Here is a 15763-nt window from a genome sequence, read left to right as displayed (position 1 = left end):
GTACATGCGATGACGAATCAGCTAGACATGAAATGCAAGCTATCGATAGAAATTTGAGTTGAAAAGACAAAAGCGAAGCAACCAAATTAACAGTCAAAACAGAATGCTCAAATCCATTAAGAGATGAAATAAAGAAGTCCGAAAGTCATAGGGAAAGTGAACCTTTTGGTGATAACAAATAAAAAAAAATTCGTCGCATGTAAAATACTTGTGAAAGTGATGATTTTAATCACACAAAAATTGATAACAGACAAGCCATCTTAAAATAATCGAAAACTTTAACCACACAACAATAAGTTTAGCGCCCGTCTCTTTTTTCGGGACGAGTCGAGCTTGAAATATAATGACGCAAATTTGGTAAACGACTGAGTCTTATTCCAGATTTCTTATTGAACAATGTCCTGATTTAACTCATTAGTGTCATTAAAAGGATCAGTATTAATCCTTTATTTGCGTGCGATGCTCCCGCAAGTACATCACACGTACGCTTCAGGAAGGCTAAACAAGAACCCTTGACGCGATCTTTTTAAGGTCGAATCCTTCTCCTCCCCTCTCCTACCGCAAACAATGTTGAGTTTTGTGGATTTCAGACAATGGAGACTTAAAATCATGGAACACAACACAATATTACTTAAACCAAATGCTCCCCCATCTCTCCCAAACAACGTTGGTCAAATTTTTTTGGGATAATTAATGCGATTTCATCAAAATCGAATCCTAGTACGCTTACCCTCCTGTTGAGTTTTTTCGCTCTGTAAACTTTTCAAGGGCGTGGTGACACTGCATGAAATGTCGAATATAAGGAGGTGTAATGAAGCATTATACATTGTTGAAGGGGAAGAAGTTTCTCTTTATACAATGAATCAGATAAAAGTGGTCTTTTTAATTAATGTATTTAGAGAATTTTGATCGTGCTACAATGAAATTTATTTGATACTGTTCTCATGAGGTTTTTTAATAGTATTCAGTTTTCTATAGTCCCCCATTTATACTCTGTAAGCGACGACTGATACCCCTCCCCCCCTGTTCTACCAGAAACCATGTGTTCCCCCCCATCCTCAGACACCACCAAATCCCCCTCCCCCCCACGTAGGCGATACACAATAAGCATATCTCGAAACCACTGAGCAGTTTGTGTTTATTATATTCATGTTAATTACATTCTCGTAAAAATCATATTCAAACGCTATTTCACACACCTCATTCAACGCTGATTAGACAAAATTGAAATAATAGCACGGACCCGCAGGTAATTCAGGCAGACCATGTGTTAACTAATGAAATAATCAAGAGGAATAAAGGGGAGAAAAATGACGCCAAGATGGGTCGATTTCAGCTAAGTTATTTTTAACCTTGGGCGTTAAGATAAGTTTGTTTCCCTGGATGTTCACCGTGCGGTTTCTTCATGTAGTTTCTTATTATTTCAAAAGTTACTTCAATCGCAGACTTATCTCCTTAATGCCTTTTCGCCAATACATGTATATCACTCCAACTAACAGGCGACCAAGATTCACTGTTGCAGCTTTCGAAAAGTTACCTCTCGGCTTATCGGTCCATATTTTCTACGTTTGTCTTTTACCGTGATCCGTGATAATATGCTATTTTTAATCATATTATTTATTTATTTTTGTCTATTTGAGCCTTTCCAGTGATTGTACAACCTGGCCAATGATTGTTTTTAATTTTTCTCTACCTAAGGTCAATTTTCATCATGATGAACCATGATATCAATTCTCTGCACAGTATGCCATAAATTCACTGGAATTTTAGCTCTAAGAATTTCGTGTAGACTCAGTCACTGTCTCATCGCAGATATTTTCTTTCTTCCAGTCAACTTTGTGCTTGAAAATAGCGCGACGGTGTTCGGGAGACACTACTGAGCTGAGAGTGGGAGGATCGTCCCACTCGTAAAAAAAATTCGACTGTTTTGTCGAACTAACGCAAACCTTGGAAAATTACTCCTAAACGATCCACGCCCACTAACTCGTACCTCAGTTAACTCTTTTAATCCACTATAAACCTATTCACCGAAGTAACTTCATGGCGTGAAGGGAAAAGAATAAATGATTGAACAGCGGTTATTCGCACTTAACATTTACTCTCAATTATTGATGCCCTTAAATGGAGATTGAAGACATGGATCGCTGCTTAATGTTTTCATTCATACGTCATCCAACATCCTCAAACATTCCAAAATTCTCGTCTTCATCGTCGAGACACTGGAGTCAGAAAAAAAAACCCAAAATGTCACATACAAAAAAATCACTAACCAAAGTCAGCCGGTATCTGTGCAACTGCACACCTACCCCTCCCCTAACCCAATGACAGTCAACTGAAAAAAACACTAAGGAGTAATGGTGGGTTGTCTCAAATTCAACTATCATCGTTTTGCATATTCCGTGTCAGTATACCATTTCTGAGTCTGTCTTGCTTACACCAGACAGAACTGTGGTGGATTCTCCTCTAGAGTTTGGTGTGACGGAGGACCTTGAAGAAGAGCTTGGCTACGGCAATTGCCAATTTTTTTTTTTATGCGAATCCGTCAAAAAACAAACTTTATACCGCTCTTCTATTACAACATAAGCCATGTACATAAAGCAAGAGAAACCGATCAGAGCTCGATCTCAAAGGTGAGGTAACGTATTTTTTACCTTCAATCTTTCCTACGCCTTGAAACCATTTATTCCAACCTTTGCCCTTGCCTTTTTCTTCCTTCAATTGCTCTAAAACCTTGTCTCCTTGGGATAACACCACAGCTACTCGAACTGGCGTGACCGGTGCTACTGGTGTGACGGGTGTGACAGGATTGTCAGGAGTGACCGGGTTAACATGAATGGCGGGAGTAGACAAATGGTCACTTTCCTCTTTTTGCGCCTTGCAACTTCTTCTCAGATATCGCTTCAGAGCGTTCTACGGAGAGTGCGTTGGTGGAAATTAAACAAAATTCTGATTTTCCTATTCACTCTCTGACGGCACTAATTGTCCAATCTATCAGAGACTTTTTTATAGAGGAATGAGGGAAACCCGGTTTCCTAATATTTTCAAACCATCATTTGTAATTCCTTCATTTGACCTCCTCCTTTTCCCATGAGCAGTTAATTTGCACCAATATACAAGGTGAGCCTGAATGTTAAGAAAAGTTTTGTTTTCAATTATATCTTATCCGCTGTAGTGTGAACGAAGCACAACTTTACCTGGCCACTAGTGGAGCACGCAGCCAGCTTCTTGTAGCGTATCTCGATAAGCAAAATAAATATTGAGAGGATAACACCACTGAGTAAGATTAAGAACACTCCAGCCATGTTATCGACGTCAAGACTATGTATTTTCCCAGTTTTGGACTTAGATGGTTTTGGACATTGACTACGCTCGTCCCACCACTTTCGCCGTGTTTTCTCAATGAAGCCATTTTCTCGTAGCTGTAAGAAAATAAGACTAATGATCATGAAAGTTTGACTTTAAACTTGGACTAAAGCATTACACTGCAACAGTGTTTATAGCAGTTAGCATTGCTGTATATAAGAGAAAAATTTTCAGTGGATCATATACAACTTCCTGGATTCTCAATCTAAAAGTAACTTGACATGTGTTGTCAGATAACCGAAAAAGATGAGTCTCCCACCTCTAAGATCTCAACAGAAATCTTATTTGTGTGTGGTGAGTTTTGCTGCAGCCCAATTCCATAGCCTTTAGCTTGAAGTAGGTTGTCCAGTAACCTCGTGTTGCATGGCTTCTGTTGATTGTAGTATGCCAAGTAGGGATATTCTGTTATGTAAGCGTAGTTTTCTGCCCTCGCTTTTTTCACCCCATTAGCAGTAGAGTTGACGAAAGTTTGCTGACTTCTCATAAAAGAGAACATTCTCATGTGAATAGGATTTTCTGAATTCTGGAAGAATTTCTGCACGGAGCCGGTTCTGAGGACTCCGTATGTGGTTTGGTTTTGACTTTCCAGTTCTTTCAGGGAATTGATAGTTTGCACTTCTCGTTTAACTGGAAAAGGAAAAGGAAAAGGAAATTTAAACTAATTAATTTTGAAATCTCGATCTAAAGAATAGCAGCATTTTTCGACGTAATAAAATAAATATCTCTATTTCGTCGAACGTACTTGTGAAGAAGGCAGCCAGGTTTGCCGTGTAGGTTGTTATCATTATTAATGTAAAAAACCAAAAGGAGGAAGCTAGCAAACGACCAGAGGGAGATAGAGGAGTGTTATCGGGACCCTGCTGTAGAACGGAAGCTGTAGCAAACCACAAGCTGTTCAACAGGTTGAACTCATTTCCAGGCTCCTCGTCTGAATCACGAGCTCGAGCGCGGTAACCAAACGGGCTCAAATAGTCCATGACACACATCATTCCGGTGATGAACAAAACCTTCAAAAATAAGTTTCATTTGGCAAAACAAAGTTACTACATTCTAGTGATGTTTAAAAAAAGTGTCGTAGCTGAAACAAAAAACTGGTGCACACATCAAGAGAGCCAAACGCATAGTGGTTAAGACAAACAGGCGCGCATACGTTCGAAAACGTTTTGTGCCGTGAATTTATGAAAATTTCATCATGATCAGCCGTTTCCGTGCGACGTTGCGAACAGAAACAGTTGATAAGTTTACCATTTGCTAACAGGGATGTACTATTCCCTCGCAATTGTAAGGCAAAGCTCTACATTGAAATTAAAAGACACCTGGTATGCCGTGCGCATCACTGTAATTCTAGCTCCGATGTATTGATATCTTAAACCCAGTGTATCCCTGTTCTCTGAATTTTATCAATCTCGATGTATTAAACCCAAGTTATACCCGGTAAGCATGGTGCATCAGATATCTCAAGTCTCCATCATCTTCCACCCGGTAGATCTCCGTAATTAGAACCCACAATGAGTGGCAAAAGTCTTGGCAAACTCTACTACTTTTTGAATTTTTGCCATAACTTTCATCTATCTCCCTCCTCTCCCCCTTTTAAATGTTGCCTGGGGTCAACAAAAACCTCGCTAATTTCAGGCAACATTGACTGGGAAGAAAAGGGGGGGGGGACTTATTCAGTATCGTATTACGAGATTTCTGTCTGGTATGATGAGTAGGGGATTATAAATCACCGAGTAAGAGGAAGGGCGCCAACTATTTTTGCCTTTCATTGTAGATATCTCGAGCCCCTGGTGACTCCGGTATCTTAAACCAACAACAGCACTGGAAATCTCAGACCTCAAATAAATCATGCAAGTGATAATTTTCATGAGTCATTGAAATTTGATCTTAGATCTTCAAACCCGAGGTACTCCCAGTGATTTGATCCGTGGTATGCTAAAATCTCCCGCACCTAGAACATTCAAAATGATGGAAATTAAAATTCCCGTCGTAAAATAGTACCGTACAATTCTAAAGCCTTACCACTACAATCGTAGAGAGCCACAGATTGTTGGTGAAAGGCAGAAGAAAAGCGAATATATTGATCGGAGGCTCTCCAGGCTTGCGCATGATCAGACTCATACCAAAGTCCATAAACGGTTTGCTGAAGTCGATGATCAATTCACGCTCTGCAGTTATTGTGATTGGAGCAAGAGCAAGGTCCTTTTTCTGAAAGAGGATAAACAATGGCAAAGCAAATTATTCAGGGCAAGAAGTGTTAGGTAATCGTTTGGCACCAAATTCGATTGCGCAAGCCAAATGAACTTAAATAATGACATTTACGGCAATAACAAACGAAAAAGTCCTATAAAACTCATTGGTTCAAAGCCAAAGCAAATATTTTAACTTTTAACGCAAAAACGGCTATAGCAGATGGCGAGGAGTTGCATTTTGCCACTTGGTGAAAACATCTTAGTCGGCTTTTCATAATACCAGAGATTAAAGGTAGGGAAAGTGCCGAATTTCGGTAAGAGAGTCGTGAGATAATGCCAGATCATGGATAATGAACTTCATGATCCCTGCTATCATACCCAGTATTAAAAACTACTCACATCTTGCAAGAGTGCAATGAAAAATAAGAAGACCTCTGCTGTTAATAGACGCATAGAAGCTATTGACTTAATAAATGAAAGAATTTATACTGTTCATGAAAAAATAATCGGTTCAGTTCGCATGCAGTTAGGCAACATATCTACACCGAGTCGGTAAAGCGCCTTTCGATTGAGTTTTGTAAAATCCAAACCAAAGCAATCACAACAGCCAATCCGAAGAAAAGAAAATGCCTTTAAGAGCCAATGAAATTTTTTAAAGTAAAAACAACCAAACTGACTAAAAAGCAGGAAAACGCAAGCTACCAAGTCGTGAGTGATTTCAGTTTTTCATGTGATTGGTTAAGAGTGGTGCAAGTTTTCTGGACCAATCACAGAGCGAAGTAAAGCAAAAACTAAGCAATCCCGAATAACTCAATTGAAAATTTGCCCTAATTTTGATAGAGGTTGAGGAGAGTCTCTTCCTATAGTATTTTTATCACAACGCAAAGCGAGGCAAAACTGATGCAGTTCCCGATTAGCTTCGACAGTCAACGAAAAAATTGCTACCTGAGACTTCAACGCGTCCACCATCCCTTTGTAGCTATTATCCAGATAAATCTCATAGTCGAAGTTTGCCTTCTTGGATATTTCTTCAATCAGATCGATACAGAAACCCTGAAGCTGGTTTTTAGGTATGATCCCATCTGGTAATGGCGTGGACTCATTCACCTTCTCGACAAATGGAGGTTCCTGAGAGAAACAAAGGATTCAATGACTGAATCTATGATGACAATGGATGACTAGTTCATCTTTAAAAAAATTGACCTTCATTTACGTGTTTTTCATGTGCAGTCCCTGCTAACCTTCGCCATCGTCACCCTTTCATTTCCTCTCTCCCCTGGTGTTTTTCCATCCTAGCTCACTATTATTTCAAAGATTTACTCTATTTAGACACGAAACACTGTTACACTAAAATGAATCAGAATGCTGCGGCGTAGCGCGTTTCTAAATAACCAGTAACCACCGAGACAAGAATAGCTCCGGAAAAATAACATAGCATGCCTTGGACCAAGTTGATTGGAGGGAAGTGGCGGTTGCCTACAGAAAAAGCCAAGCGATGATGGCTCTGTTTTGACTTCTAGAAATAATTTCTCGTTTAATGCTTGCTACACTTATTTCCAAAACCTTTTGAATACATTGGAAAACTGTCGAAGGATATAGTTGATTATAATGGGTGCAGCTAGTGCATGCAAGGCGTTCCGTATATAAGTGGAACTGCCTCCTTTTTGGCTTTTGAATTGTACACGAAATAACAGTGAGAGACTCAAAGGCACTTTATAACATAGCTGGTAAATTTATCTAATCAAATTCAATTGCGCGAGCGTGCTTCATATTCCTATTGTGCACGCTCATTACTTCAGCAAACAAATCCCTCGAGAAAAAAAATTTTCCATCGGGTTGAAAATGATATAAAACAATTGGTTCATACGTCAGCTGTGCGTTCATCGAGATATGAAGCACGCAGGAAGTTTGGAGAGCACAAAAGATGCGTAAGAGTTGCTCGAGGCGTAGCCGATAGCAACTCTAGCTTCTTCTAGCTCTAGCTTCTTCTAGCTCTAAAAAAAATTTTCCATCGGGTTGAAAATGTTATAAAACATTTGGTTCATACGTTAGCTGGACGTTCATCGAGATATGAAGCACGCAGGAAGTTTGGAGAGCACTCAAGAAGCTAGAGTTGCTCTCGGCTACGCCTCGAGCAACTCTTACGCATCTTTCGTGCTCTCCAAACTTCCTGCGTGCTTCATATCTTGATGAACGCACGCTGACGTATGAAACAATTGTTAATTTAAGCTTTTTTGTATCAACCCTTTACACCTGAACATCAGTATCTATATTCTCTGTACTCTTCTCCGTACATTTCCTTTGGCAGTGACAAGGAGAATTCATTTAATAGTCAAGGCTTTTTAGGATTGCGATCATTTCCTTTATTCTCATGGTCATAGTAAATGATTCAGCATTATTACTGTAAGGAGAAATTAGATCCTGGTCATTCCTTGGGTTTAAAGGGTTAATATCAACTTTACTGGACGCCCAGCTGCCAGGTGCAACGGGAGGAAGTTTGATTTTTGCCAGAGAGGTATTATCAATGAAACCTACGGATATATGTCAGTATCTACGCAGCTGCGCACCTACTCCACCACCAACCTAACGAAACGTCAGCTGATAGAAAGCTAGGGCAGGGGTAGATGTGCAGTTGCTCAAATACCGACTTTGATCCGAACCTTCTTGTGTATCATAGCCCTCATGAAGGTTTACACCTGTGTACATCATATATAGGTTACTTAATCCATTGGCCCTAAAGATCTGGTTCATAATTCTCCTTCCCTGTTACCGTCCATTTCTACAAAATTTGATATTCAGAGTGTGATTTCATATGAAGCGGATATGTTTGCAATTTCTTCCACAACTACATGCTGGAAACACGTTAATCACTTCTAGGAATTAAAGGATTAAAATCACAGAGTATTCTCACCAACACTGTTATAACTTTTAGCACTGGGATCGGTTCTGGTTCGTAGTGCAGGTTGTTCCCCGGATTGTTGCACTGGACAAAGTGTGCGAAATCTCCCACCCACTCAGGGTGTTCGTTATTCACAGACACACGGTGATCTATCCTTTCAGGTTCAGGTTGCCAAGAGCCGAGCTAGTGAAAACAAACGAGAGAATGTGCGAATTAGTCATACAAACATATGCTGAAATTCACTCTCAGAGTCGTAAGGTCTCTCTTGCTTTCACTGATATGATAATCATGAGAGGTTGGTCAGTGATCGAACAAGCTTGCATTACTCTTTATGTACTGTAATTTACTCACAAACCTTTTTGGTTCTGTTTTGAACAATGTTCACAATGTCCAGGCCATCATGTACTCTTCGTTCACCCGTACGAAGTTTGAATTGTATCTCGCCAGTCAGACCCTCTCCGTGGAAAAGTTTCACCTTTGAACATAATGTGACGAAACTTAATAACTGTTGACCACGGTAAATTCTGAGAGCTCTTTTTTTTTCTTGCCGAGAAGAACATTTATCATTTGCAATCTTTCATTTAAAGCGCCAGGCTTAAAATTTATTATTATTGCGCAAAAGCATCACGTATCGGCATTCCCATCTTAGCAGTATGCATGGAGTTTTTCACCATGGACCCTATTGAAAGACTTAGCTTGCCACTAGTCTCGTATAGCTCAATGGTAGAGCGTCCAAGTATTAGTCGGAAGGTAGTAGGTACGACTCCTAGTGGTTCAAGTACTGGTCGCAGGGTGTCGGAAGGTCGTCGGTACGACTCATAGTGGTTCAAGTACTAGTCGGGAGGTCGTCGGTACGACTCAGTGGGAGTACTCGGAGTTCTTATCTCCGAGTATGCCTGTGTCATTCACCGTATAAAAACATTTTTCAAAAGAAAATTTATCATTACCTTCCTAATCTGCTTGAGCAGTCTCAATCCCAATCTCCTGCGTTTACTTGATTTGCTCCGAAAAGCGCATTTATCATTGTCTAAACGTGATAATATCCTTGTTATCCTAGGATCGGTGTTGAATAAATTCACCACTGCCGTCCCTACCACAAGCGCTACGTCATGGACAGCTGCATACACGGGCTTTGGGCAAAAGATGTCAAATGTGACCAGTATCGTATATGTTTTAAGCTAAAATTACCCTTACTTTCACACCAATTCATAAGCTAGTGTACAAATATAGTTAAATGGTCTGTCACGTGTTGTGCGATGTTAGAAATATCGACCCAACGTCCCTTTGAGAGACCTGAAAAGTAGGCATTTTTCTCACAGGCATATTTTCGCCAGCTTCAAGAACACAGTATAGAGTGACAAACAGAGGAATACACATAAATAAACATTAACAACAATTGTTTTGACGATACAGCTCGTTTCAACGAGGAGCTATACACGAAACGACACAAAAAAAGCGACACAACATAGATAAATAGGATGGGACGCGAACCGCCGCAATACAGCGCAAAAAAGCGCGATGGCATAGCAAGGCACAATATAACAAGACAAAATAATACGCGAAACAGCACAGTACAGCACAACGTTGAACGGCACAACAGCACGTGCGACGGCAGCTCGGTACAATATGGCATGATCACTGTGCAGCAGGACATGACCACACACAATCAACAGGCCATTTCGTTATCAGACCACATTTTGTTGGAACGTGCAACGACAGGAGGAGGCAGTGTGGCCAAATGATTAAGGCGCTGGCCTAGCTTGTAACCTGGTGGTCCCGGTTCAAACCCTCTATACTGCTACTCGCTAGATTTGTTCTCGCTTATCTTGTGTTCAACTCCTTGACTGCACTCTCATAGCCAACTGGTCTGCCTCCTTAGTGCCAGTTGGGTTTTTTTTTAACACTTTGTGTTGAAACCGTGTTTAATTTCTATAATTTAGAGGCGGGGCCACAATTTTATCTTTCTGTAACTGTTTAGTGTTACCAACCGTAAATAGAGTCCCATTATCATCATTATTATAATTACCACACAACGTCCAAAAATGCAACTGCTTTCTCACCAGAGAGAATTCGGCTCCTTTTCCACCGGTCGCACGACTCTTCAAGTTTCTGATTAACGTCTCGTTAACAATATGGAGCCTGAGTCCCACCATACCAAGAAACGAGGGATATTTATGATTGTAAGTTTGACCTGCTCCAGCCACCTCCTGTAAAGAGAGAATGCTGCTGACCTTAAACTTACAAGTAGTAGTCTATCTAGGGCGTAGCTACAGGTAGCCGCAAAAAGACAGTCGGACGATATTACACATGGACATATCATTAATCGTGGCCAATAAATACGTCTCACAGTTTTGGCTTCCGGCCATAAACAAGTCGAAAAATAAGCATTGGATGCTAGTGTAAGTTGGTTACTTACTCCGGCTCGATTACAAGCAGTCACACAACAAATTACGAACAAATAATTCACGAAATTATGAAAACCCCAACTAGCAGAAGACAAACCACTTAAGTTGTAATGTGATAGCAGCCATATTCTCGCCCAACGATTTCTTGGTAATCAAGAACAAGTAGAAAAGGAATGAAAGAGTGAAAATCTTCCATGTAAGTGATATCAGCTATGGATATCTTTACTTAAAAAATGTCAATATCTCGCCTCGTATTTAGAGCGTAGAAAACTTTCTTTAAATTTTACAAAAGATTGCAAAGATCATTTTACCAAAAGAGACAAAACTAAGGAGGCAAAAATGAAATAAGAAACGCACGTGGGGGGTTAAGCGTGCTAGAGGTTCTCGCGAAGTCAATACATTACCAAGTCAGGTGTTATCCAGCGGTAGTCTTTGTCATTAATTCCAACGTATAGCGCCTACAACGTCGATTTATTAATTGTTAGAGTTGAAAAAAATATGGAAAAAGTGGAACTAAACTTTAACTTTAATTCACTAGCTCTGTACTCACAAAAGTGACTAAGAAATGAAAACAAAGATGTAAATAAACAAGTTACCTCATTCATAATGTGATACAGGTCCCTCTGATCACATAATAAGATTATTTCTTTAATGCGTGACCTGAACAACTCAGTCAGAGAGCTGTGTAACTGTTCTCTGTCATTCAAAATTAGTTCTGGTATCATTTTGATGTTAAATCGTGGCCATCGTTTAGCTTTGGCGTAGAAATAGGATGCCTCTCTGACTCGGCGGGCTAAAAAGAGAGGAGCAAAAATGGATGTATTTAAAACAGCCAATACCCTGGTTATGCAGCCCATCTCGATTAAGTTTCTTAAAATCAAAACCATAAAAATCAATTATAATGGCCAATCAGAACAAGCAAAAATATAACAAAGAGCCAATGAAAGATCATCGCAATTAGTTTTTGATTGGTTGACTTAGTGCAGCGAGTTTTCGACCAATCACAGAGGGAAGTACAGCAAAATCAAAGTGATCCTGAGTCCCTTCTCGCCGACTAAACTTTCTCTTAAGTTGAGATTTCAATTACTTTGGGCGCCAATTTTTATAAAGGATAAAAAACTTGCCACCAGAAACAATCTTCGGAGAGACAGAAATCAGGAATAATAATAACAATAATAATAATAATAATAACTACTTATATAGCGCTTATCCAGTCCTGTTCTAAGCGCATTACAAAGATAGAAAAATAAATTCATACGTGGTAAAAATAAGGAAAAGTCTCACATGATGCTAGGTTTTGGATTATGGGCCACGTTAGTTGACATGTAGGCTATCGATCCTCGCGAGAGTTCTAACCACGGCTATATACGTATGAGACGATTCATTAAAATATTCATCAAACAGCTGTACCGTCATAGACCACCGCTATCCTGGAAAAATTGAAGAAGTCCATAACATCGAACAGAGCTTGCATAACAACGTGATAGGGAGGTCTGATCGACATGACAGAAGCGTTCGCCGAATTTTCTGAAATGGAATCTATCATCATCAGCGGTACATGTAAAATAGAACTGAGAGTTGCGGCCTTCTTATCCTCGCTCGCCAAGTCGATGATGGCTATCACTTGAGACAGAGACGATAGGACATCTACAAACATATGACAAGAACAATTTAAAGTTTGTGGACAATTACGAGACAAGGGTACAAATGCTGGGGCTAAAACGAACTTTGATCATTAATTAAACAGACATATATACAATTCCTAAAGTTAGCGCTTTAGGAAATGTGTAGGGAACGGTATGGAAGATACCCATACTGACGTTATGGGGTGCATGGTTAAACTGCACTGCGAATATTTGTGACACACCATTTCATTTATAATTAGCTTACTCAAAAAAATTGCGTTTTTTTTTCTTTGAAGTCTAGCACTCGCCGGAAAGGGCAAATCGTGCGAGCCTAAGCTTGGCAGATCGTATTTATGGATTTACCTCATATTATGAGAAGTACATGTAAACAAAGCACTGTACCTCATCCACTTTATTTCAAGTTAACTCCAACTAAGAGGAACAGCTAAGTTAAAAAAGTTTGTCAGATTTCTCGAAGGTTTTATTTAAGAGAGATGACTCTTAAATAGGCTCTTACTTAACTTGTGACATAATTTATCGACTCACAACTGATTTTAATTGTTGAAGAATCAATTCCAACAACAACTTACCGCTTGAGAGAAGATCTTTTCCATCAACTTGTTCATCGATTAAAGTAAACGTTATGTTTTCTAACATAAGTTTCCTGGGAAGAATGCTTTCGAAGACATATTCAAGGACATGATGAAGGCTGGCTGTCTCCCTACGGTGTAACACACCTGGAGGGGAAGAGAAGGTGGTGAAAAGTTAAGGCGATAATTAATGAGAGCGTGAAGCGCAATCGTGGAGCCAAACAAAAGAACTTTACTCTCTCTTCGCGTTTGACTTTATCGCATGTTCTTTTTCTTTAGCTTTTAGTCTAAGTGGTAACTGAGAAGGTCATCTTCACCCTGTGATTAAATTTGCTTTCTTTATCTTCTTTCGTGTTAAAGAAAATAGAAGACGTCTGTGTCCATATATGATAACTAGGTTTCCAACAGAAATGCATAATTCTCAAGAACTAGCGTAGGAATCGCGAACAAAATCCCTGTGAATAACCATCAAGGTGCAGTATCGATCTCTTTTGATATTATCAATTGATCCAGCCACCTCCCAAATTGCAATATTCTTAGCAAAGCACCGACTGTTAAATATAATTATCACTACCAATGTAACTTTTTTATTTTATTTGATTGATTCATCCCTGCAATGTTTCACTCGTAGAGAAAGATACTCAAAGATACGTATAAGTTAAACACATCCTAAGTTTAAAGTCTCCCATTCAATGTACTCGATTATCAGAGATACATATATACTCGAGGAACGAAACTGATGCTAAATATGTCTCTTTGAAATTGTGTTTGAAGTCTGTAACATATGACAAAAAGCACCTCATTTGACTCTATATAGTTACTAAGCATTAAATGGGATGCAAAGCTCACTACTGAATAAAGACTTAGTCCAACTAAGGAAGGAAACAAACGGCTCAAAACCTATTGTTCAGCAACTTGTGTTTGCGACATGAGCAGATGTAACTATTTCAAAAGTACCCTTCTAAATTTTCAACATCAGTGGTTCATCCGAGAGACAAAACAGTAAATGAATCGCGCATGCACTCACAGAATATGAAAATGAAGCCAAAAATAACGTCTTTTCTTTTTACTTTCCCCTTGGTTTTGGTTCATATTTCGTATTTCCTATAATTGTTTCCATGTCACTTGCTTCCTTTCGTTTTTTAAACAACCCTTACCCACTTTCACTTACTTACAAAAGTTCTGTTTTTTGTCACATTCCCTTTACGAAACAGATTTAATTACTAAACAGAAAAAAAAAAAGTCACAAACCTATTTTGACGTCGCGAATCGTCCTCCCGGAGGAAAAAGTCCAACATGCCACGAAGAAAAACATACCCATAAGCTTACCCATTCTAAAAAAACCAAGGTAAAAATGACGAGGAACGTAAAAAAAATTAGGGATTGATTCAGCGGCAGTAAAGCTCAAGCGAAGTAATTTCCAGCCTCATAATTTGAACCTAAAAATGCATGGTATGTGAGTTTGCGCATGTTAAAATTTTCATCATTTCACAATACATCAATAATTGACCTTCCTATGGTTCTGCTCGCAAAGAAAAATCAATTATTGACACAAATATGGAGCGTGGATTTCGTTAAAAATGTAGCGAAAAACGCAAAGAAAGGACCGATTGACGCTAACAGATAAATACAAAACCATAAAGGAACTTTAACAAAAGATTTTAACATTTTTTACGAGCGTGGGACAAAGAGGAAATTCGTAATCCTCAAAACAATCACACCAAAGATTATTTCACTATCACAAGAATTTTGCAAGTTGAAGTTGACAGACACTCACACTATCTACGCTCATCGCTCTCAGTGATTAACTCACAACTGCAGAACAATTTTTCAAATGCCTTGAGATTTAAACATTAGTTGCAGAGTTAACCGGCAAATGATTAGGAAAAATTGAACAAAAATGTCCCGATGGAACGTTGTTACTCTTGTGGATGATGCCAGAACACCAAATGACGCAGTGCAGAAGATCCGAACGACGATAAAAAATGGCCACACCACAACGCCATGGTAAACATCCTCTCTTGCTAACCATGAGTGGTTTATGCAAACACCACCCAATGATACAGTGTACTCATTTTTGTAAACAAGGCTGTCCAGTTAAGAGAATTGTTATCTTTGTATCACCAACCCCATCAACAAACTACCACTGCTTCACAAGTCAACAAAGTTCTTCCTTAGAAAAAAAAGTTCAAGACTAGTCGCTGGCATGGCAAACAAAATTATGCATCTCCCACTTGGAATCAAACTCCAGCCAGTTCCGATTTTATACTCGGATGTTCTGTCAACTGATCCACAAAGAATCTGTGGATGAGAAGCGCGTCGCATAGTGCAAAGGATCTGCAATGAGCAAAGAAAATATTTGAGTACCCTCCTTCAGGAATTGAGTCCTAACCAGTTCAGATTTTCCGTATAAAAGCTCTACAAACTTAGCAACAAAGAACTCATTGAAGACTTGGGCCATCATACACTGAGTCGAGAGAACATAAGATCATGTTCTCTCGACTGGGTTCACGCATAACAAGAGAGTAGCACATTGCTAAGATCAGTAATGTCAGCAGTACCATGTGCAAAACAGAGTGAAAGGAATGGCAATCTTTAGCTTGGTCGTCAAATAAAGAAAAAAAATGGGATAAGGAGGGTTAAGGCGGGAAGGAGAGAAAAGACAAGCACATTGATGATAATACTCTCTCCC

General features: G+C 39.3%; 1 protein-coding gene across 1 annotated transcript; it reads right to left on the bottom strand.

The window, feature by feature from the left end:
• Window positions 1-1119: 1119 nt before the first annotated feature.
• Window positions 1120-14705, bottom strand: LOC113686802 (glutamate receptor ionotropic, kainate 2). Its single transcript, XM_027204472.2, has 16 exons — window positions 14323-14705; window positions 13072-13218; window positions 12267-12503; window positions 11453-11649; window positions 11261-11314; window positions 10512-10658; window positions 9399-9581; window positions 8807-8926; window positions 8464-8634; window positions 6498-6680; window positions 5383-5568; window positions 4106-4370; window positions 3623-3990; window positions 3195-3419; window positions 2652-2910; window positions 1120-2219 (listed from the first exon to the last, which is right to left on the bottom strand). Exons 1-16 carry the CDS (start codon window positions 14402-14404, stop codon window positions 2206-2208), a joined length of 2838 nt encoding a protein of 945 aa, XP_027060273.2. The 5' UTR covers window positions 14405-14705; the 3' UTR covers window positions 1120-2205.
• Window positions 14706-15763: the final 1058 nt, after the last annotated feature.

Source organism: Pocillopora damicornis, chromosome 12, assembly GCF_964200805.1.
Source record: "Pocillopora damicornis chromosome 12, jaPocDami1.2, whole genome shotgun sequence".
Classification (NCBI taxonomy): Eukaryota; Metazoa; Cnidaria; class Anthozoa; order Scleractinia; family Pocilloporidae; genus Pocillopora; species Pocillopora damicornis.
The sequence above is the reverse complement of the archived record's forward strand: the minus strand, read 5'-3'. Positions and strand labels throughout refer to the sequence as shown.